Source organism: Semicossyphus pulcher, unplaced genomic scaffold, assembly GCF_022749685.1.
Source record: "Semicossyphus pulcher isolate SPU_LCO1_2020_fin unplaced genomic scaffold, fSemPul1.0.p SCAF_1, whole genome shotgun sequence".
Taxonomy (NCBI): domain Eukaryota; kingdom Metazoa; phylum Chordata; class Actinopteri; order Labriformes; family Labridae; genus Semicossyphus; species Semicossyphus pulcher.
This window is the reverse complement of record NW_027211603.1, coordinates 21,783,078-21,806,738: the sequence shown is the minus strand read 5'-3', so window position 1 is coordinate 21,806,738 and position 23,661 is coordinate 21,783,078. Positions and strand designations below refer to the sequence as shown.

The 23,661-nt window shown below is 41.4% G+C and overlaps 1 protein-coding gene across 1 annotated transcript in view; it reads left to right on the top strand.

Annotated features, from left to right (window-relative positions):
- The window catches only part of LOC138590207 (transmembrane protein 266-like), a 50,338-nt gene extending 28,945 nt beyond the window's left edge, over positions 1 to 21,393 (top strand). Inside the window, exons 4-11 of the mRNA XM_069660795.1 lie at positions 5,508 to 5,662; positions 7,325 to 7,398; positions 9,497 to 9,553; positions 10,719 to 10,857; positions 14,517 to 14,632; positions 15,210 to 15,405; positions 19,543 to 19,605; positions 19,771 to 21,393. Of these exons, the coding sequence (XP_069516896.1) occupies positions 5,508 to 5,662; positions 7,325 to 7,398; positions 9,497 to 9,553; positions 10,719 to 10,857; positions 14,517 to 14,632; positions 15,210 to 15,405; positions 19,543 to 19,605; positions 19,771 to 20,411 (1,441 nt within the window). The 3' untranslated portion in view covers positions 20,412 to 21,393. The remainder of the gene's footprint in view (positions 1 to 5,507; positions 5,663 to 7,324; positions 7,399 to 9,496; positions 9,554 to 10,718; positions 10,858 to 14,516; positions 14,633 to 15,209; positions 15,406 to 19,542; positions 19,606 to 19,770) is intronic.
- Positions 21,394 to 23,661: the final 2,268 nt, after the last annotated feature.

The following is a 23,661-nucleotide window of genomic DNA, read 5'->3' as shown; positions in this document are numbered from 1 at the left end:
ATAATCTTGTAATTTGGAGCAAAAAACAATCACAATACAACATGCTATTTTAGGCCAAAGTGAAAGGAGTCTGAGAGGTGACCTTGTCCGCTGTCTGTGCTTGTCTACTAGTGACTTGGGCCAGGTGGTTCTGTCAGGCCGTCAGGGCCGAGCAGGTCAGAGAAACAACATTTGCTTCTGTTCTGTTGCTTTAATAAGACTCATTAATATACTGCATGTGTCACCAGCAGCGTCTGACTGCGTCCCCTCTGGGCTCGGCTAGTTTTGGCATGACATGAAGTAAGGACACACACATTCACTGAATTCAGCCTATTTGTGTAACTATCATAGCTGAGCCTTCGCACTGCCTGTGAACCCTCATCCCTTATTCATCTGTGTGGTTGAGTGTGTGTGTGTGTGTGTGTGTGTGTGTGTGTGTGTGTGTGATGCATTCGTTTGTGAGGTGGAGTAAGCCTTTAAAAAGACAGTACATGTTACAAATGCTAGCCAGGTTATAGCTTACAGGTTTAGTGATAGAGTTGATCCTTGCCAGCTTAAAGTCTAATGAATGCCTTTTTCAAGTCTGTATGGACTTTATGCTGTCTGGTTAGATTACCTCAATTCCACTCTGAACTGAAGAAAAGAACCTTTAAACCAATTTAAAGGGAAAGTTTGACATATGGGGAATGATCCTTGTTCACTTTCTTGCCGAGCTTTTGATGAAAACATTGATACCACTCTCATGCCTGTTAGCTATAGAGCTAAGTGGCCTCTTAGCTTAGCATAAAACAGGTTGATACTAGCCTGTCTGTACAAAAGCTCACTAAGAAACATATATTGGCTGGACTGTTTGTTAACCAGGAGAAGTAACTTCCTACAGTCTTGTTTCTGTGAGGTTGGTAACCAGCAGTGACTCCATGAAGTCACTGCATCCGGCCCCAAAATAGTCTGGCAAGTGACACCCCCCAAACCAGACCCCTCCCCATTCTGTTGTTTTTAAGCGGACAGCTAGAGAAAGGCTAGCTGTGTCTAGCCCTTATGCTAACCTAAGCTAGCTGGCAGCTGGCATTAGCGCACAGGTAAGAGAGTGAACAAGCATATTTCCCAAAATATCACACTGTGGCTGTAATGTGTTGCTCTTGTTAGTTTAGTATCAACAGTTTTTGACCATACAAACTTCAAGATAAAGTGGATTATGGTTGTACACACGTGTAAACAGTTGTTTCCCTGTAAGTAACTTTCTCTTTTTAAAAACACAGATGACAATGTGTGCTTTAATTATCCCTACTTGTCATCGCCAAAAAATTAAATAGGGCATTTCAGCGGAGATATTTGGCTACTTGATCAGAAACACATCCATTAATCGAGATAAGCTAGGCTAGGCTAATGCCGCCAATCGTCTTACTCTCAAACGGTACCAAGAGACCGTGTGATAAGGTTCAATGTTGGAACTTTAACTCTGGGCCCCGCTGTGCCTGTAATCCTGCTTATTGTCCTATTTTGAGTGGACTTCCCCTATGAGTATCACATTCAGGGCTGTTTTGGTGGTGCTCATTGTTATTAGCTGCACTATAACACGTTTTCAGAGCCATTACAGCCTGAGGAGACCGTACTTTTATAAAGTTATGAAAAGAGTATTTCACATTTACCATTTCCTTTCCTCCTCCCACTCAAGGAGTTTTATTGTTCTGGTGATTATTCTTATTTTTTTTTTACTTCCCTGCAGCAGTTGAATGAAGCGTGAAATCATTTGATTCAAGATGCACTTTGATGGACTATCTAATCACATGGTGGAGGTTTGCAAAACCACAACCTCCGGAAATAGTTTGTTTGAAGCAATGAAATGTTTGGATGGCTCAAATGCATGGATTTTCTCTTTTCTTGTCTTCTTTGGTGAGGTGAAGAAAAATAAAACATTCCAAAACTGCCTGCAGCCGCACTTGCACTGACATGACGCAACAAGGAAATAACATTGTGAGGCTGCATTTAGATTCTCACAGTGATGCATATTTAGTTTATTATGTTCATACAATCTGATGCAATAAAAAGTTGTTTGGTTAAAGGAGAAATTCTCCCCTGGAAAAAGCCACTGTCAGTCAAAGCTGGTGTTCTCTGTCATCAATAGAAGCAATGATATTTGAAATTGGCGCCAGAGCTGTGGAGAAGTTGTACAAACAGCTCGTGGATTCGCCCATTCTACATTCCTACAACACCCAGCGTGCATGGCGCCCCTCCCCCTGAAAGGAACGTTTCTGCTCCAGGCAACGGCTCAGAGCGGTACAGAATTTGAAATCTGACGAGAATATACCGGAGGATAGTCTAAACAATCTTCAGGTCTGCAGTCTACATTTCAAACCTGACGATTTTGAACGAGACATGACATCACAGGTGGGCGTCCTAGATTGAGGAAGTGTAGTTTAGTAAGCTCCCTGGCCTCCGCCAGATGACGCGTTTTACGTAGTCTGGCGGAGGTTTTCCAGGGACCACTGGAGAAGCGGATAGCTCCTCCAAAGGCACAGAGCCAAAGTGCATTTTTTTTCTACCATAAGGGCATTAGCTCCCCATAATAGCATGATCGGACTGAGGTTGAAAATCCGCGAACTGGCCCTTTAATGCTGTACGGTGTGCTGTTGGGTGCAGCAAAACATCCATAAAGGTTGCAGAAGGTTATTACTGGAGGTTGACTTGTGCAAATCCCCAGAGCCTGGTGGTGGAAAATGGGGGTGTAGAGGATGAATGAATAACTCCAATCACCTTGAGATACTGTCAAGGTGGCCTTCAGCAATGCAACAAATTCAGACTGCTCTGGCACAAATCAATAGCAGTCAGTAAATATTTTAAAGAAAAGCTTGCAATACAGCTACAGGCGATAATGTACTCCTGTTAAATTGATGATTAATTATTCCACGAACAAGGACTTAAATGTTTTAAGTTTTCTAGTGAAATAAAGATGTCTTTGTTTTATTGCAGTTGTGAAATTAAACATTAAGTGCTTTGACATTGTTGCTTGATGACTATGTGTCCATTTCTGATGGTCAGATTGTCTTTGGTTCAACAATAAACTGCCCATCATCTTATCAGCTGATTCTTTGGCTGAAACAGGAATATAAATTATCATCTTGTGTTTGTGTTTATTAAAGCTGGGAAACATTCACTCTGGGATGTGGTTTGCAGGCATGAGAAAGTAACTGCTGTTGTCTATGAATATTTACTATGTAAGAGTGGTTTATTCTATTTAAAAGGATTGTAGTTGAGACAGTTGTCCGTTTCGGTCATAGATTTCTGCAAAATATAACAAAACATGCTCTGGTATCCTTTAGTATGATGTAGACATGTATGCCAAATCTCAGGATGGCACGATACCTGGCATCCGCAGAGTCTCGCCAAGACTCTGGTGGAGCAGATTCTGCACCATCTGGAGCTCGTGCATTTACACCACCCCACCCAAAGCCAAGAAGATGATTGCTATCAGCATGATTACGCCTTTATTAGATTAAGCTTTGCATTGTTTACAGGCTCTGCCCATGCCAGCCTGAAATGAATACTTCCTCTGAAAAACCAATGAGAGGGTGGAGTGTTCAACTCAGCAGCTGCTGAAAATGTTTCACTTACTGATAAATTAATATGTTACTTTGGAGGAAACCATGAGGAGAATTTTAGAACATTTTCCGCACTTTATTCTTCAGGTTATTGCAGCCATTTAGGCCCAATAATCCTCCTCCAACACGATCAAACATAATTTGAATTTGGTTGTCACACTTAGAAGCTTGTCATACTGTCATACTTCAGAGCTGTAAATACATGTGAAAGTGTATCTATGCTTAAATTATGATCCTCTTTCATTAGTTGTTTCTATATTAAATTAAGGTAGAGTCAACTCGCGCACTTAATAAGGACAAATGTGGCCTCTTCGATTGACTGATTGAAAAGTTAGTCAGATTTGAGGAGGCGTAAAAAAGTCCCTCCCTGGAGATAGTTTTGAGCACTTACAGTGAATGTTCTGGGTCTGGTTTGTATTCATATTCCTGCCTATACTAGAAGCCAGCCTTAGAACAGTAAAGTCTGTACACAGGGTAATATAGGGTATTGTCATATTTCATCACAATACTGCACAATGAGTGATTGTGAAGCCTTATTAGCTAAAGGATTGTTTTGAGGATATACAATTTAGACAGCAAACGTAGTTCTTTTATAATGGCCTCATTTGTTTCATTCCAGTACACATGGAGTTAATTATAGATGCTTCATTTGTATCATTCCATCCAAAAACAGCCCTTTAAAAACCAATTTCAAGGATAGAGGATATCTTCATCCAACAGTGAGACAAAGAAGGAAACAAGTGTGAACGTAATAAGTGAGTTATTAAAACAGATAAAAAATGTCTCCCATAATGAGTGCAGCAGAAGCGGTTTAAAAGCAACAGTAGAGACTGAGCCATTTTGCCACTGTTGCCGCTCATATTAGCACCACGCCAAGGAATGAAGACGTGATCAGAGGAGAGAAATGCTCTGCCAACGTGCGTCTCCTCCATGCCAGGGCATGGGGAGAAGGGAAAGGTAGTGGGCAGAGCCAACTTTCCACTCCAGCTGGAGAGCTGGTGAGAGGCATTGTTTCTCTCATCTCCTACTGTCAGCCCTTGTAGTAGCTGCTGTAAGACCAGCCTCTATTTTTAAATAGCATTGAGTCATGCTGCCAGACGCTGTAGTGGCCTAAAAATGCTGTACTCTTACAGTACCTGCAAAACAGGGCTTTTATTTTAACCGTAACCATTTTCTTCTCACCGTGCTTCCTGAGTTTAAAGGCCTGATTTTCCACCTGACAGGATTTTGTGAGTTTCTAACTAGTGTGGTTGTTATGTTATTAATAATTAATTAATAATTAAACCTATGGATTATTAAGTCTCAAATTGATATGTAGATTAAATTAAAATGTATTTTTGTACCTCACACTTCCTCATGTGTCCAAGGCCACTGATTTAGCCATCCTCTAAGCAGCATCCTCCACAGTGACTCCCTTCATTACTGCGTTAAAAGGAGTCCATCAATATTCCAGTCACACACACAGCTGATGGTCAAGTCAGGAGTTCACAGAGCCTCACTGTCCCCCTCTCTGTCAATGCTGCCTCTGACCACACTTCCTTTCCTTTTACTCTTTGAACAGACTTCACCTTTCTAAGAGTAAACTACCACCCTCTGTTGGCCGTGTCAGGGAGTTCAAATATCCAACCATCGTTGCTCTCAGACGGGGAATCAATGCCAGCGTAGATCCATCCATAATAAACAATGTCACAACAGAACGTACAGGAATATAATCAATGATTCACATTTCAGTGTGCCTGTCAATCAATATTTGCCTTAGTAATGCCTTGTTTAAAGTCAATATATTGACCTGAAATAATTTAATTTGTAACTATCACAGATGAATTATGTTCCTATTTTAAATGAGGTTGAGAAAATAAGCAGCACTCTGTGATTCTGTGTCCGTACTGTATTTAAAAACACCTTATTTTCTGTGTGTCCTCTCCTCAGGTCCAACTGGCTGAAGCCGTGCTGCGGTCGCCGCGTGGCCCTGTGGCAGGTCTGTCTGCTCAGCGCTGGCTTCAACTGTATCCTGGTGGCCTGCGTCATCCTGGTAGTGCTCTTCCTGTCGTTGGAGCTGCTCATAGACACCAAACTCCTACAATGTAAATATAGAGCACGGCCGCCTATTTATTCTTCCTATTTTAACCTTATTTCTTTATCATGCGGAGGCTTGCTGAGCTTGCATGTCCTACTCTATAGCAGTAATACACTGTGTGACGTTCACAAAACACCTGGAAGATATTTGGTGCATTAACCTGCAGGAGCAGCTCCACTGAGCAGCCTGGAGTTAAACGCTGAAGTGTCAGGTATTAAACTAGATCCTGACTGACTCGACAGGGGCTGTTCTTTCTGTGGTCTCAGGGTCAGATTAAAAATGTAATTAATCTAATTCTTCTTACTAGTCCTCATTTGCTGTACATCAACAATTGAACCCATGATATAGAAACAAGGTTTAGATGATACCTTGTCATGCTGGACATGAGGAGATAAAAGAAGAGCCAATCACAGTGAGAAGGCTCTGGTTCTCTCTCTATGCAGTTCGCAACATCCCCCTGCAAATCCCGGTTCGGACGTAGGGTGCCTTTCTGTGTGGAGTTTGCATGTTCTCCCTGTGCATGCGTGGGTTCCCTCTGGGTACTTCCTCCCACAGTCCAAAGACATGCTCGTTAGGTTCATTGGTGACTCTAAAATTGCTCGTAGGTGTGAGTGTGAAAGGTTGTCTGTCTCTATGTGTCAGCCCTGTGATTGGCTGCCGTTCAGTCCAGGGTGTTCCCTGCCTCTCGCCCAATGACAGCTGGGATAGGCTCCAGCCTCCCTGCGACCGTGAACAGGATAAGCGGTATAGATAATGGATGGATTCCAATCTTTGGACTTGTCATCCAGTGTAGTGTCCATTTGGAGTCCCTTGCCACCGGTCAGATGTTTTGAGTTGTTAGCAGTTCTCCTTTAAAATTCTCAGATGGTTTCATTCAAATAACAGTTGGAAGCTCAGAGGTAAAAGTATCCAAACTTTCACAATAAGCTAAGATAAGTAGAGGAATTTGTAATGTAATGTAATTATTGTTAATGATACTGTATATTGCTGCCTAAGATTTATCATGTGACACTTTGGAGGGTTCACAACCCCTAGGTTTAGAACTACTTGTCTTAACTACCTAACAGAACCTACAGTCGATAAAACAACTCCACCTCCACAAGCAACAGTCAATCAGTAAAGTGGTATCTAATAATCAAATATACAATAATGAATCAATCGCAGTAATCTACAACAGGACCTTGTATTTTTGCCCATTATTCTGTTTCACAACAGATTATACTCATTTATTTATTGTGTCATGTTGTGTAAGCATTTAGAGTCGACTCTTTCGGTCAGCGCTGTGCGTAGTGCTGCCAGTCACAGAGGAGCCGCTGGTGTTTGTTGGTAAACGGCTGTGATGGAGAGTGATGGAGAGAGTTGATAATGAACCATGGCTCTTGTCAATGGCAGCAGGCACACGTCCCCATTGATTACTGGCCGGCATCCAGCTCTGATGATACCTGAGTCTCAGTGTGGGGACTGTCGGACTCCAGTCAGACCTAATGTAATGTAGTGCTGCCAGTCCTGCAAGACAAACAGAGGAGTGGACAATAAAGTGGGACTTGGGGAGAGAGTGTTGGAGTGAGCACACCTGATACGTGTTGATTTAAGACAACACCTTGTTTGACTTATGTGGATTGTTGTATCCTCCTCTTGGTTAACATTCGTCACATTTCTTCTCTTACAGTTTCCAATGCTTTCCAATTTGCCAGCATCATCCACTGGATCAGCCTTATCATCCTTTCACTCTTCTTCTCAGAGGTAAGACACGTTTATTTTTGAAAGGAAAGCTGTTCCTGATACGACCATTGATAGAAATCTTTCTTTTAACAGTTCTTATTCTTTTATTTTCTACCTCCCTGCTGTTCATCTCTTATCTTTTCAAGTGCACAAATACCCCTCTCTTTTTTTAAATGATTAATTTTTTTGGCCTTTTGCTTATATAAGATAGGAAAGTAAAGAGTGACAGGACATATAGGGAGGAGAGAGTGGGGATGACATGCACTGAAGGCCGTGACTTGGAGTCAAACCCGCTGCTGATGCACCAAGACTATGCCTCTGTATATGGGGCTCCTGCTCTACCAGCTGAGCTAAACCAGCACCCAGATACCCTGATATTTAAACTTACCCATTATATTTCTTCTTAAAGGGATAGTTCAGATTTTTTTAAGTGGGGTTGTACGAGGTTTTATCGACTGTAAGTCTATTAACTACAGTTGATGGTGGTCAGCAGAGAAAGTTGTAGGGTACGTCTGTACATGGGGCTGTAGCAAACAAAACAGTAGCCACTTAAAGAAGGTCCCGCTTTTAAAACATGATATATCAGTTGAAGTTTAAACTTTATTTTGGAATATTTTCACCTCTTAACCTTGCCGTCAGACAACCTTTCATTTGAACTCTGTTTTTAACTGTAAAATGGTTCAAAACATTATATTGTCACCTAAAAGGAGCCGTGCTGACTGCAACCACTTTATGTAATATACTGTACAAGTACCGCATACAGATTAAAATAATTTAATTAAATATAACATTATTTTCTTTAACTGTTGATTACATTCTGCCTTTGCACATGATTCATTTTACTGCTAAACTTTGCACATGATTCATTTTGAACATTTAGTTCCACTTCATCAGTGTATTTGCACATTAACACCTTGAATCACTTCACATCACAATTTCCCAGTTTGGGATCAATAAAGTACAACTATCTATCTACCTAAAGGAACACACACCTGGTACATACCTCAGGGAACTAGAGTTTTTGGCTGTAATCATTGCACATCATCATCGTCCTTTAACGTCGATTGTCTAGTCAGGGTTAAACTTTAGCTTCAGAGATTGTTCCTTATGGCAACATTGGCGGTTAAATGATTTGAGCCATAATTGTAATTGGTCTTAATCTAATTTTTTGCCATTGTTTGATAAAATAATGTCTTATCACCACTCTGGAGTTGTGAGAAACAGAAAGGGGAGAATTTGGCCCACAGGCCTCCACTCCAGAGCAAACCAATTACCCTGACAGCCTCAGCCCCAACGCCCTAAACCCAACGTTAATTACCAGTGAGCCAGCCGGAGCAATAATTAAAGCCCAGCTTAATGAGCAGTGGGGATGGGGTTACAGTGATACGATCCATCCAAACACCTCGCCCACTGACATCACAGAGGAACAGTCATCTGGGGATGGTGTTGGATAGAAGTAGCATATCACCAACGGGTCCCTCTGCACCAATAAGAGAGCAGGATTCTGACATGTGGGCGGAGTCTATGCACTTCTCACTTCACAGCAGCAATGTTGTTTAACATGCGCTCCAGATGATGGATTAGCAGGAGCAGTCATACATGACACCACATGCTAAGTGAAGTGTAAATCAATGGCCCTGCTTAACAAAGGGTCTAACAACCAGCAGCATGGACAGCACAGTATAGAATGTGATAGGCGATGAGATTAGTGTGTGTAGCTCTTTTGTAGGTCAAAGATCGAGATCACAGATTTGCGACGAATGAAAGTGAAATGAAAATTAGACTTTTTCCTGTCTTCTCTCTGATGATCAGTTTTTTTCCCGTGTCTGTGAATGTTTTTAATATTTTGTAAGTGAAAAATGTTTCACTAATGAAACACAATCGCTTTTAGGATATCTGGCTTCACTTTTAGCACTCTGCTCAAAAGCGGCATTTAAAGAAGGAAACTGTTCCTCACAGGCCTCTCTCAGCTTCTCAGTTCACACATCTTGACGAAGGTTGTTGGAAGTGATGACAACTCAAAAGACTAAGAATATCACAAGATCTTTTCTCATGTATCAGAATACTCTCTAATCTATCTATTATAATGCTTTCATTTGTTTCTCTCCGTGTGTTTTAGACGGTCTTCAGGATTATCGTGCTCGGGATCTGGGACTACATTGAGAACAAAGTTGAGGTTGGTGCTGGTGTCATATCTCTTTCTTTCCACGTGATCGAAGTAGAAAACCTTCAGCATTTTGTTACCTGTGGCTCTGTTTGACGGAAACAAAAACAGTGCCGGTGCAACTTTAAGCCTAAACCTAATGAAGTCGTTTCTGTGCCTAATACTATCCAAACACAGTGTTTCAATTTAGCCACGTGTTGGAAAGGAAGAAAGCAGACGCTACCTTGTGTGTCAATATGAGACACTGAGACTGCAAAGCACTGACATTGTAGAGATGCAACGCGCGCATGATGTTTAAACCACAAATAAACCACAATCTCCCATAGGGTGGCCAGGATGTGCCAGGAATTTTGGGGTGGCACAGAAATCACTATTATATGGACATAAAAATGTGTCTTACTAGAAAATAAGGGGCTATTTTAGACACGTACAACACATAACTCTACATTATCTCGTATCTCATACAGATCTCCTTTTCACAGCAGAAGGTGAGCTGCGTGTGCAGGAGGCTCCTCGTTACAGGCGTTGGGAGTAGAAACAATCAAACTTTTAAAACAGCATCATAATAAGGTCTATATTTAACAGCAGACGTCTTACCTAAATCAGTGCATTTACAGGAGGGGTGTACCAGCGGACATCTGTGTGTGTGTGTGTGTGTGTGTGTGTGTGTGTGTGTGTGTGTGTTTTTCTCTGAATAGCATGTGTGGAGACTGGTGCAGATGATGAGGGGATAATGTTCAGTAATTAATCAATCGTGGATGAAGATCTTGGACTAAAGAAATAAGAACCATGTTAGAATTTGTCGCCAAATATACTTGGGCAGCCGTTAATGTACCTGGGTGGCCCACGATTACGCCTGGGGTGGCCAGGCTTGAGTCCAAGTTGGCCGCGGCTACCCCTTGCCTCCCACCAAATTCTCATATTTAATTGGCCAGCTTCATATTTATCATTGTAGTGATAATTATCTTTTCTGGGCAAGAAAAAAAGCAATGAGTACTTTTTTCAATATTCCTTAAAAGCAGCCGACCGTGCACGCATACTTGCCAGCTAAATCACGACCATGAAGCTGCAGTCAGGGATGAGGGTTGGGCAGAATACTGACAGAGACCTTTGATACACAACAAAAATTTGCACATATTTGAATTTTTCATGTGCTCGTCTCTATGACCCCCCTCAGGTGTTTGATGGAGCTGTCATCGTGCTGTCCCTGGCCCCCATGGTGGCCTCCACGGTGGCCAACGGGCCCAGCAGCCCCTGGGACGCCATCAGCCTGATCATCACTCTTCGCATCTGGAGGGTCAAGAGGATCATTGATGGTGAGACGGGCAAAAAAAACGTGTATGCATTAAAGTTGTCTCATTAAGTGGCCTTAAGTGAGGCTGATTAATTTTAAGGAGCAACTCAAGGAAACACCCAATCTTTCTTAACTCAAAGGAAGTACAATCATGCATAAAGATCAGCTGGCCTTAAAGGAGCTAAATGACCCCATTCTCTCCATGATTATACAAATTATTCACCATTCAGAGCAATAGAGCTATTGATCATTCCTCCAAGTAAATTGCTGCCACTCTACTACTCTAACTTGTATTGATTGTAAGGGTCTGGTTAAGTAGATTCAGAGAGGCCATAATGAATATAGTGGTTATTCTCCCCTATGCTAATGCTAACTGGTTCAATATCAGTGCAGAGGTCACCCTCACTACAGGACTCTGACTGCATACAGGATCAGCTGCAGTGAGACTATGGACAAGTGACACCATTCCCTGCATTTATTTATCATAGCAAGAGTTATGCTTATTGGCTTTCTGGAGGAGTTAGCTGAGGGTACAGCTAGCAGCTAGTTTGCTTAGCAGAAACTGAAACAATGACTGTAGTTATAGACAGGCGACACGTCTCCATCTGCTCTCATTGTACGAAATTGAATCCAAAATAGTTGGCGTCATTTGGAACCAGAGCAGCACAGTAGAGATTGGCAGATGGAGCCCCCGTAGCCACTTCCACTAACCAAAACACACCCTTAACTTACCGGAAAAAACAGCAAGGATCCCGCACACTGGCGTATTTAACAGCCGAACAGCTTCTTTGTGTTGGTCTGAGGTTAACGTTCACAGATATGGAAACTTCTATGACTGTAGTGATTGTTTTAGTTACGTCTCCTCTCACCATTCATCCTCTACTCTGCTAATCAAGAACAGGAGCCGTATTTGTCAACAGAGCTGTCAATCATCATTTTGACAGCATCAAATAACTTATTAAAAATAAACTAAACTAAAAAAAATGAACACTTGGACGTAAATCAGCATGATAATAACTAACTATAATGACAGAAACCATGTATGAGAAAAATGTATTTGGCGTGTATTTTGATTTTATAGTTTGACTCATGTCCCACCTGTTAACATGGAGGAGGCGGGCTTTATGACCTATACTGCAGCCAGTCAGCAGGGGGTGATAGAGATGTTTTGGCTTCACTTTTAGGGAGCTGTCATGTCGTTCATCTTTTTATACAGTCTATGGGTGAAAATGCTAGCATAGCTCTTGGCCAACCAGCACCTCCAATGCACACTTATTTTCGTGCCTTATCTTGTTTGACACATACAAAAAAGAAGTACAAACAAGCAGTTTGTGCGACACTGAGCTGAGCTAACTGGCTCTTCAAATGTAAAATTATTCCTCTAAATCTGTACTGAACAATTCTTATGCTTATTCAGCATTAAATATTTTATGCTTTTATCATTTAAATGGAAACATCCGGTCTATCTTATTAATGTTATGTAGGTAATTCTTTCATATATTGTTTTTGTACAGAATGGTCCTAAAAATATATTTATTGATGGTTGATTTAAGGATGTTTTAGTCCAAACTCATAAATAAATACATTGTTTTTATGGATCTAATTATGTTGAACTAAGAGGGACACATCATAATGACATGATCGATATTTCAGGAATCAATAGAATCCAGCTTTCAGCATCGTTGACTGACTCTGGTGGAGCACGCTCAGCAGCAGCAGCAGCATGTTTCCTGCTTCTTAACATGCAGCTGTGGTGTTTCCTTGGAATGAACTCGTGATTGTCCTGCGCGCACACCTCGACCTGTTGGGTTTGATATCTGTGAGTGATTGAGTTTACTTGTTAGGCAGGCAGCAACACACCTCAGAGGAAAAAAATCACTCTGGAAGCAATAAACGCACAGCTGAGGGAGCGACTGGGTTATCATAGGAGAGGGATTGAGTCTTTGAGAGAATTAACTTGATGGAGAGCTTACAGAGGAGTAGCAGGATGTAGAAGGACTAGAAAGACCAAGTAGATTGTAAGTTGGAAGTATCAGCCTCTCAAACTAGATGTAATGAAGACCATGCTTTAAAGAGAACCATTTTCTTAAGTCCCTGTATTTTTCATTACCTTAGTTCAAACATAGCGACGCAGGTTTGTGTGAGCAGTGAAACACTTGACTCGAGGTGAGAGTGAAGCAGGGCCTTTTGTTAGCCTCTTTTTTGTTTGTGTGACAGTGTGTGTGCCGACATGACTATAAATAGGAACAAGGAGCATGTGGTGATTGCTGCTGTGCTCTGCCCCCCTCAGTATCAGAGAGGCTGTTTCATTGTCCTCTCACCGTTTAGACAAAGCCGGCAGATTCGTCTCCTAATAGTTCAAATCCACAGTCACAAAAACAAAGATAAAATTAGCTGCGACGATTTGTTTCACCCATTTATAGCAACATTCCTGATCAGGATACACCATGTGTGATGTCAAGTTGCTAGCTTACAAATGGGATCACAGAGAGGTGTGAGGGACTGATCGACTGCCACCTGTGATGACAACAGGTATCCACATTTACTCCCACTGTTCTTTTTTTAGGTACAAGTCCCATTCAGAACCAGGAAGTGTGTCAGGTATAAATAATATGTGCAGTCAGAGCGCAGGAGTTCTGATTGATGAAGGTGTGATTTAAGTACTCCAGCAGGACATTACCCTTTCTAAACTTTACTTTAAGTCATTGACTTAATACTAAGTACAAAAGCAATCAGCTGCATTTAGGTGAAAGTAAAAGATTGGTGAGTGACGATGAGAGAGGTCACAGAAAGGAAGCACGGCTGATTCAAGACTGATTCAAAGTTTGCTGGCAACACTTCAGTACAGCAGTGTCATAGGAAGAAGGCGTTTTAACGACCAGTTACATCTCTTCATATTCATGGTCTATAAAACTCATCATTGTTTACAATTTCACTCTTGAAAAACATAAGTAGGTTAGTTGAACTTGTGTCACCAGAATAAATGAACATACTCCCCAGCATCAAGGAGGAGAAACTGCATAATCGCCTTAATTTAAGTGTTATAACAGTAAACAGACTGTTTGCACTGCAACAAGAACTTTTAACTTCGGCTTTTTTTGGATTACTGATTGTGTATTTTTCATATTTCATTCCCAATATATCAAACCAATACATACATACGTTTTCACTTTTTAAATGAAACATCGAACATTGAGCCCTGTCCATCTTCTGACCCAATGACACCACCATTACTTTGATTCCAAGATGTTTATTTCAGATGTTAACCAACTTATATGAGGTGGAATGGGATGTTGACATGGTCGGTCTAGATTGAAAATGTAGGCTTTTAAAACTTGACACGTTCAAGTCATCATTAAAGTAACAAGACCACTGTGTAACACTGTCAGCGGCTTGCTAAAATCAATCATTACAGGTTTAGGGTTACTGGTAACCAGTTATTAATGAGGTTTGCCCATGTGATGACAGACATACGGAGTGAAGGACAAATGGTGCAACAACATTGACCTCTGACCTTGATTTGCTGGATATGTTTTAACAATTGTTCTTTAACCAGCTGTCTAAAAACTTTTCTCTCTAAGTCTTGATGCATCCTCATACCTGGTGGGCTTTTTTAAATCAAAAAAGTTATCATCATCATTTAAAACCCCTCTTGTCTCTCTCCCTGCTCTGTCATGTTAGCGTATGTGCTGCAAGTAAAAGTTGAGATGGAGTTGGAGATCCAGCAGTGTGAGAAGACCAAGGCTGTGAGAGAGGAACAGCTGGAGCGTCTCACTCAGATCTGCCAGGAACAGGCCGTGAGTACCAAAACACCTGAGATTTTAGCTTAAAACCAGACGGCTTTTCTCCACAAAAGTCCACCAGATAATCTAAGCAACCAATGCGCACAAATTCAGTTGTAAAATGGTCGGAGTAAATGGTTTACCACACTAATAGTCTGTTTAAGGACACACAAGCCCATATTACATATGGCCATGCAAGAAACTGTCATTTCATCTTCCACCAGAAGAGGGCAGCAACACCTTACAAAAATGTCGACTCCTTCCTCACATCTCACAGTGACTCCTCAGAGCACTGATGATCCCATACAGGAAAATGCAGATGGATATCGAAGAAACATTTAACCTTCAATGACCTTCGTAGTTCAGGTTTGAGTCAGGAAATATATAATAAATAAATAAATAAATCTATAATCATAAAGAAAACAATCTACTCCAAGTTTTCAATTCACACGTTAGTTCCTAAGGCTTTAAATATGACCTCATTCGTTATTTGATGTGAGTCATAAAGTGAGTTCCTACTTTTAAAGTTCATTCACACTCCCAACCTTCTTCTTTTTTCCCTTTTCTGCACATACACACCAACCATCTCCAGTTTGAAATCAGGCAGCTGAGGGCCCATCTGGCCCAGCAGGACCTGGACCTTGCAGCGGAGCGGGAAGCAGCCATGCAGATCCATCACGTATGGGGCAAACAGGGCAGGAGTTTTCAGGTTGTAGAAGGCGTGACTCCAGGGGAGTCTGACGATGAGGGCAGCCAGAGGAACCCCAGAGAGCCTCATGCCACTGCAGGTACAGTGTGTTTTGATGTAGAGACACCCAATATAAAGATGCATTTTGTAAAGTGTTAAAGTATGAATACCATAGCAAAGAGAATTAAATTTTTTATCTATAAATAGTCCCTTTATAAAACAAATTTTAGCCCCAAAATGACCTGCACTGATGAAAATTCAGTAGGTTTTAATGAAGATTTATCACTAACTGATAACAGATGCATCCGAGACAAAGTCTGTAGCATTAAAAATAAAGCTTGCTTAAATACATATAAAGCCAGGTGCTTTGTGTCTGCTTGAGAAAGCAGCATGACAAACCAGGAGAGAGGTGCAGCATAAAGTATGTACATAATTATGTGGAACAAAAAGTCTCTAACGGTGTAACATCAGGTGAACTGGATGCCAGAGCAGTGTACAGTTAATCTGGAGCAGTAGCCCTGGAGCATCTCCGAGGCCAAGCTCTTAGCCCCTCCACACTCGCACACAACACCCATCTGACCGCAGGCGCTCTGGGATCAATATGAGGGCAAAAAAGCTTTTAGGATCTGGTGAATCCTGCAGACAACAAGCATGTTCACTGACACTACGTCAGCTGGCATGGGCTTCATCGTGCCCCAACTATCTCTCTTACCGCCCCCCTTTTGTCGAGGCCAGGTTGGCCTGCCCGGACCGCTCGGGCTATTTCAGGTACAGAGTGCTCTGTGCATTGGGCCTTGTTAGGAGAGAGTGGACTCCTGTCAACATCTGTTCCCCTTCACCTGCAAACCACAATAGGGCACCAGGAAACTCCACGGCGGCCGCAATATTACCCCAAGGGCATAGTGGGAAATCTGGCTCTCAGAAACAAGTGGGGCTTTTTGCAGAAACATGGTCAGTGGGATGAGCACTTAAGCCACAGGGCTAAAGTCAAGTCAGGCCAACTCAAATCAAGTCAGGTTCATTTGTATTGCTCAATATTGCACACATGCGTTGTCTCAGTGGGCTCCTCTCAAACTCACCTGCAGATTGTCTTAAAACCATCAAGAACTGTTCACAAGGCAGCGGCCTTCATTAGAGTGAACGACCCAGGAGACTGAGGAAGCACCAAACCATGTAGAATACAAGAATAAACTGTAAGAATCAGAGTTAATTCATGAGCCAGTGCAGTATTTTAGAAACACAGCACAAAGGTAAGGCAAAGGTTGGCATGCTAACTTGCTTAATTTAGCGTGTTAGCATGTTATACACTTGGCAATTATTAAGTCATACACCAAAATGTGAAAAATGAAACCTAAAGATGGTAATGAAAAGTCAGAGTGACGGCAAAGTTATTACCTACTCTTCATAAAACAGCTAACCCATGAACTCTGTCAGACAACAGCTAACTAGCATTAGTTAGCATTCAACAACTTCCTAGCAAACATTGCCTTTGGATAGTGTCACACGATACAAAAGGAAAGGCTTAAATGCCTAGCTAACATTACTATCAGCTCCTGTAGTGTTAGCTTGCTAACTACGGTAATTAAGCTAAGATAATATGCAAGCTTGCCAAAAAGCTAGATAATAGGAGAGGTGACTCTAGATCTTTCACTCAGAACCACCAGAGTCAACCTGCTGATGCCTCTAGGACAGCTTAGGGAATAACAGAAAAGAGTAGAAATCCTCTTAGTAACAATCACTGCACAAAATGTTGTTGCTGTACACAATCCAATAATTGTTGAGATATTTCAGTCTGGACCAAAGTGGTGGGCAGATTAACTGGGAGATTGACATTGACATTGCAAGTCAGGCCACTAAAATGGCTAAAAAGCCTACATGCTACATTTATAAATCCTAAATTGTGCAATTATGATGCTCAAGTCTATTTCTTTTTAAAACAGAATTCTTATTGCTTGTTCTCTTAGTTTATCTGTATTAACGTTAGCTGCGGTGGTTGCTGATCCTCCTGGGGTCTAATCTCACACTACTTCTTTAGTGAAATCGAGCAGATACTTCACCCATCAAAATTATAGTTTAAATTGAACCAAAAGAGCCTCAGCATGTCACATCTCTTCTTTCACAGACAGATGACAGCCTGGCAAGTCGACTGTCACAGAAAGAGCCTTTTATGTATGCTGGACAGCCCATTCTTTTTTCTTAAGACTCATGTGTTATTAATTGCGGAGGGATTGTCTCGGTCTTGTTTTAGTGAGTGCAATGCTTCCTCTCCAGGGGTGGCTCAGGGATTAATATTTTAGACTGAAAAATAAATGAAATTACCCATCAGAGTCTGCAGCATGTCCCAGGGGACAGGGGCTAGCACTCAGGGTACTCTGGGTTCGCACTCAGCCAGCGGACAGTGAGCTCAAGACCAATCAAGCGAACAGAAGAGCGTCGCAGATCACAGCCATTCACCACGCACACTCAGGCCTGCTTGACTGGAGGGATCTGTGCCTGAACAAAGAGATCCTACTCTCTCCCTCTCTCGTTTCCCCCCCATTTCTCACATCCCTGAAACCAAGCCCATCCCGTCCCTGTCCCAGTTTATTTCTAGTGCACTAGGCTGCAGCTAATGCGCAGCGTAGCAGTGTGTATTCCTGACCACTTGCCAATAAAGCACCTGTGGCCTGGGGCAGAAGTCATCTCTGTCAATATTATGTTGTAAACATAGGAGATATTTTACATTTGGACTGGTATGGGCTAGTAGCACTGAAATGGACACATAAAAAGGTGTAATATCCAATTACAGACACTGTTTCACAAAATAACATCATATTAAATCCAAACTTGACCGCTAACTTCCACCTTTCTTATTACACACTTTGGTCCATTATGTATTCATTATATATAATTACTGTATAAACATGTCCTGACAGGATTTGTTTAATTTTTCTCTTCACATATGTGCAACCCAAAATTTCAGACACCAGACAGTGGGCCTACTATCAAAACTACCATGTAGTTATATGTAGTTAATAGCAGTGACTACATCCATGTTTGGCATATTATGCCCATAATTAAACAAAATGTCACTGAAATTGATAACAGAGCATCAAAAACATGACCAGACAAACACCAGGAAACATGACAGCTGGACTTTTGTTCTTGGCTGTATTAGTCTGTTGTCATGGAGTGATAGTAAAGAAGAAGGACTCACAGCTAAATGCATGGACGTATTGAAGGAGGAGGTATAAAGTTTTTTGAACAAGTAAATCATTTTTGCAAAGATGCAACAAGGTAAATAGTAAGTAAATCTCGAAACAGGTTTAAAAGAAGCTTTGTGCTGTAATAGTAGTTATCATATAATTTACAGATAGAAGAGAAACTGAAATGTTTGTCATGTATAACAGAACATCATCTGCATACACTTTTTTTTATGACGGTATAGTTTTCGATTGAATGAGGAAAGCAACGCGTATAGCAGAACTCGGAATGTCAAAATTAACCAATGAGAATCAAGTATTTCACACAGACGTGTAATAACCGCCTTTAGATTTATGGTATGGGGAATCATTATAAAATCATAAAATTGGTATTGTATTTAAACATTAGAACATGTAACAGAAACATATATGTGTGTGTGTGTGTGTGTGTGTGTGTGTGTACATATATATATATATATTTTTTTTTATTGAATTAAGCAATATCACATGAGAGGGAGTGATGATGTACTGAATATCATCACGGCTGTGATTTGGTCGTAGGCACGAGGCCACAGGCCCCTTTTATACAACAGTTCAACAAGAGGCAAATATTTTTGGCTCAACCAACTCAACTAGTTCCACAACAACCCAAACATTCTCCTGCAATCTGTGTCTACAGGTTACCACAGTTCAGCTGTTTTTGTCATGTAGATTTATCTGTTTGTTTTAATTTATCATCAACCAGTGAAAGTCTGCTATGTGATTCCGAGGTACCAGCTTGATCAGTGTACACATACACAGTCTGCTATAATGTTAATTAGCAGTATTCAGAACACCTGGCTGAGGCGGAGTGATACATAAAGAGAAAAGTCCCAGTGATGTTGTTCTGTATATCTAAAGCTTTTGTCCAGTCAGATTACAGTTAGTCGGAACTAACTATTAACAGTGAACAATATCACATGAGAGGGAGTGATGTACTGAATATCGTCACTCCCTCTCATGTGATATTACTTTGATATCATTTATTTATTTATTCAATTTTTTTTAAACTCCAGATCCAGTTGTACGTGACGACATGAACAACTACATCAGTCAATACTACAGTGAAGCAAGCAGTGGTAAGTAACTATGACCCTGACCTTATCCCCGAGAGCAGCATTCACAGGTTAAAAGTTTGACAGTATGGCTGACACACTGTTATGAACTTATTGTGTGTGAGTTAAACGGCTGATTATCTGTGTCGTCCAACTTTCTCTCTGTATATTTACACAATGTCTTTACAGATGCTGGAGCTTCTGTCTTAGGAGCCCGGGTCATCACCACAGCAGCCATTGACGTTCACCTCCCCACCAACCCAAATCCCATCCAGTCAAACCCCATGCTTGCTATGGAGCGAGTGGGCAGTGCAGTAAGTGACGCCTCGACCAGCATATCACGGTCCAGCGGCAGCCTGACGGCCCGTCCACACAGCCTGAGCAGCCACACGCCAGCTTCATCTATGACAGACTGCAGCAGCAGCACAGCTCACGACCTCAGTCTGAGCTACAGCTCCCAGCGCTGCTGCCCTCCCTCCTTCTCAGTGCAGGACCCCTGTAGAGACCCCAGTGTGGTGGTGCAGGAGCTCCTCTCCTCCCTCTCTGAGGACTCCTGCCTTGCCCAAAAGGGCCTGGCAGTGGACCCTGTGAACCTAAAGCTTCCAAGCCCCACTGGTTCAGAAAAAGCCAGCCCTGTGCTGGACAACAGAATAAACATCTTTAACAGGAGGAACCAGGAGGAGAGGCGAGGCCGGGGGAGGGGCTGTGTGCTGCTGCAGACTAAGCCGCTGATCCACCTGCAGGGCAGCAGCACTGAGCCTTCCCTGGAGGACAAGTACCGGCTTCTGGGACCAGCTGACACACCTCTGGGGCACATGCCTGATACATAAGCTACATTAACACAGAGCAGAGGTCTTTTTTCTTTTTACTGCCGCCCTGTTTGGCTTTTATCTGAACTCTTGTGGCAGATCTCCCTCATTACAGGGACCACATGAGATTTACAGGTTGGATTTTTCTTTCGCTCTGTAAATCCAATCTTTGCCAATCCAGAGCAAGCTTGAGCCTTAGCTTCCAGCTAACACTGATGCGACTTTACTTGACATTTTCAGAGGTCAATAGTAGAAATGACAATAAGAACTCTTAGGCCCTTTGCCATACTGTCCAACCTCCCCTGCTCCTCCTTGATGGATGTTTGAAAACACAATTGCCCTGGTATAGCACAAGACAGACCAACATCTGAGTGAGGGGGAGTCTAATGTGTTTTTCGACGCATTCTTCATCAGGAATTCTCACTTTGAATCGGTCCTAAATGCACTGAAATTTACATGAATTAAAACCAGCAAGGGGCCATTCAAGCCTATACTGAACAAAACTTCTGAACAGTGTTGCAAACCAAGACACTGTTCTCTGCTTTGGGGATTTTAAGCAGTGTTTTGTAATGCCTTTTTCTTCTTCTGTTGTTTCCTTTTATTTGTATGATCAACTTTAAACACCAATCTCGCTGTTCTTTGCTCAAACAGCCACAGGGTACATACGACTGGCTTAACTATACAAACAGCCATTTTTTTAACCTTTGCCTTTCTGTCATTCTATTTGTTTGATTTGAACTTCATCAGATTTTATTGAATAGCATTTTTGTTTTACTTGTTCTAAAAAAAACATCAGTAGGGTATATTTGTGTGGATGGAATGAAAAGGTAAGTGAGTGGATTCTTCACATGAAACTAGACTGGAGTGCTTGTAGCATGAACCTTTAAAAGATATGTGCCCCAAATGGCAAGCAAAATCTTTGCACTTTAATGTTTACAGACACTTTTGTAAACTTGATACGAAGGATGTTATTGCCAAATGCAGGTGTTGTCATTTGAATGAAAATAGCAAAAATAAAAGTTAGTATTTCCTTAACTGCTGTCAGTTTACTCACTACAGTCTTCTCATAGACCTCTCCTTATAATGTATACTGCACTGTACAACATTATTTTGTCAGCATAACCTCCTTATGTGCATATGATTATGAAAAGCTAAATAATTTAAGGTTATTAACATTGGAGGAGCTGTCACAACGACCGCTAATTGGTCAAGTCACTGTAAGCGTGTCATCAGAGGAATCGACACCCCCTAATTAACCCCCCGTATCATTAATTCACAAGATAAACTGCTGTACCATTTTGTTGCTTGTCACATGTTTAGAAGTATCCAGAGAATGTTTTAATTGTTAATAACTATTACGGCTGCAGTTAAGCTATCACAACAAGTGAGAACTGAGAGGTTCATTAGAGGAAATGAGGATAGTTTGTAACACCCTTATTTAAGTCAGCCGTTAATGACACAGAACACATGCGGCCTGGACGACTACAGTTGTTCCACACCGAGGAATATTATAAGCTTTAGTTTACATCCAATGACACCTTTCATAATAGTAACTGCATCTTTTTTCAGTAAGTATAGCAGGTTTATTCACATGAATAACACACACGTCTCTTCTCTCATTCACAGATATGGAAGCCAGGCATAAAGAGGGGATGTCTGAAATATGACGTTTACATGTTGAAAGGGAGAAGAAGGCCCTGAGTCATGATAGAAAAATAATTGTATAACATGAATGTATTCAATTTGAGTAGGCCTCCCTTGGTTTATATACACATTTCACTGCCGTTGTATTCATCACAGACAAACATTACATACGGCAACTTTAGAGACTAAGTGACAGTAGGAACTAATTGATATTTGTCCAATGTCCATCAGAGTTTCCCTTTTAAGTAAATGGTGATGACCAATGACCTGAGGAACGGGCGCTGGGTTAGCTCAGCGGTTAAATCGGCAGCCCATGTACAGAGGCTGTAGTCTTCGATGTTGCGGCCCCAGGTTCGACTCCCACCCTCAGCCCTTTGACGTGTGTCAGTCACCACTCTCTCTTCCCCTGTTTCTGACACTATCCACTGTCCTCTCGATCAATAAAGGCATAAAAAAGGCCCAAAAAATAAATAAGGAGGCTGCAAACTAAATGATCATTTAGAGATAAAACAAGGCAACTTATGAAAATAAGAATGTTCATTTATTTACACAAGAATCAGTTTCAGCTTCATTTGAACACAGACCAGTCATACATAAATGAATCGTTGAATGAGGCCATGTGAGACTCTGTCTCAGCTCCTTCTAACACAATAAAGAAGAGAAATTTATAAAGCAAATGCAAACATTTAGTTTCACACACTAGATGAAAAGACTTGAATCACGGTTAAATTTTTTTAGACAAGTTTCATGTTAGCACCTATTTTAAATGCAGCAGAATGATTATAAATCAGCTTTATAATTCGGGTTGACTTGTAATTTAGAAGTAATTATTGAATTTTACATAATTCAATTTGAGTTAAGCTAATGGTTACTTCTTCAAAGCTTGGGTCATCTCTTGAATTGCCTAAAATAGATAATAAAATAAAAACGGATAGTCTAAATGAAAAATGAAAACAACAAATAAATGATGTATGAATAATTTAAAAGATATATTTGTTTTAAAAAAGGGTTCTCACAGAAAACCTGTTCTTATCGAGGAGCAAACATTGTTGTGTTTTCTTTAAAAAGCCGACATGCAAATTGATAAGCTGCATCTGCAGACTTGGAGCTATAACCCATCACATTAATCTAGTTTACAAAACAACAATGGCTCTCACATGCCATGGAGCCAGTAAATAAATGATGATCTGCTTGGCTCTGGACACACACAAAGGAATCTGTTGAATATGGGTGCCAAAGCTTGGCTCAGCGTCTATCTGTCACGGCTGTATTTACTAACGTCTCATGTGGCGGTGCGGCGCCTCCAATCTGAACCACTTCCAGCTCATGTAAAAGATGTGATTAAAAAGTATCTGTAGATATGTAAAGTAAGAAGCCTTGCTGCAGCTAAAGGCCGAATTAAAGGTTTGCCTTAATGATTCATATGAACCCAGTTTGTCAATACGTATCACACCGTGACAGCCTGAGTTAAGTGCTCAACTTTGACAGGCAGGGACGGCGGGCAGACCTTCAGGAGACGTGCTGAAGAGTAAATTGCTTTTGGGACCTCTCTGACGAACCCGGAGATACCGTCGCTGTCACACTCACAGGAAGATAAGTGAATTAACAGTGACCATTAGACACTTAA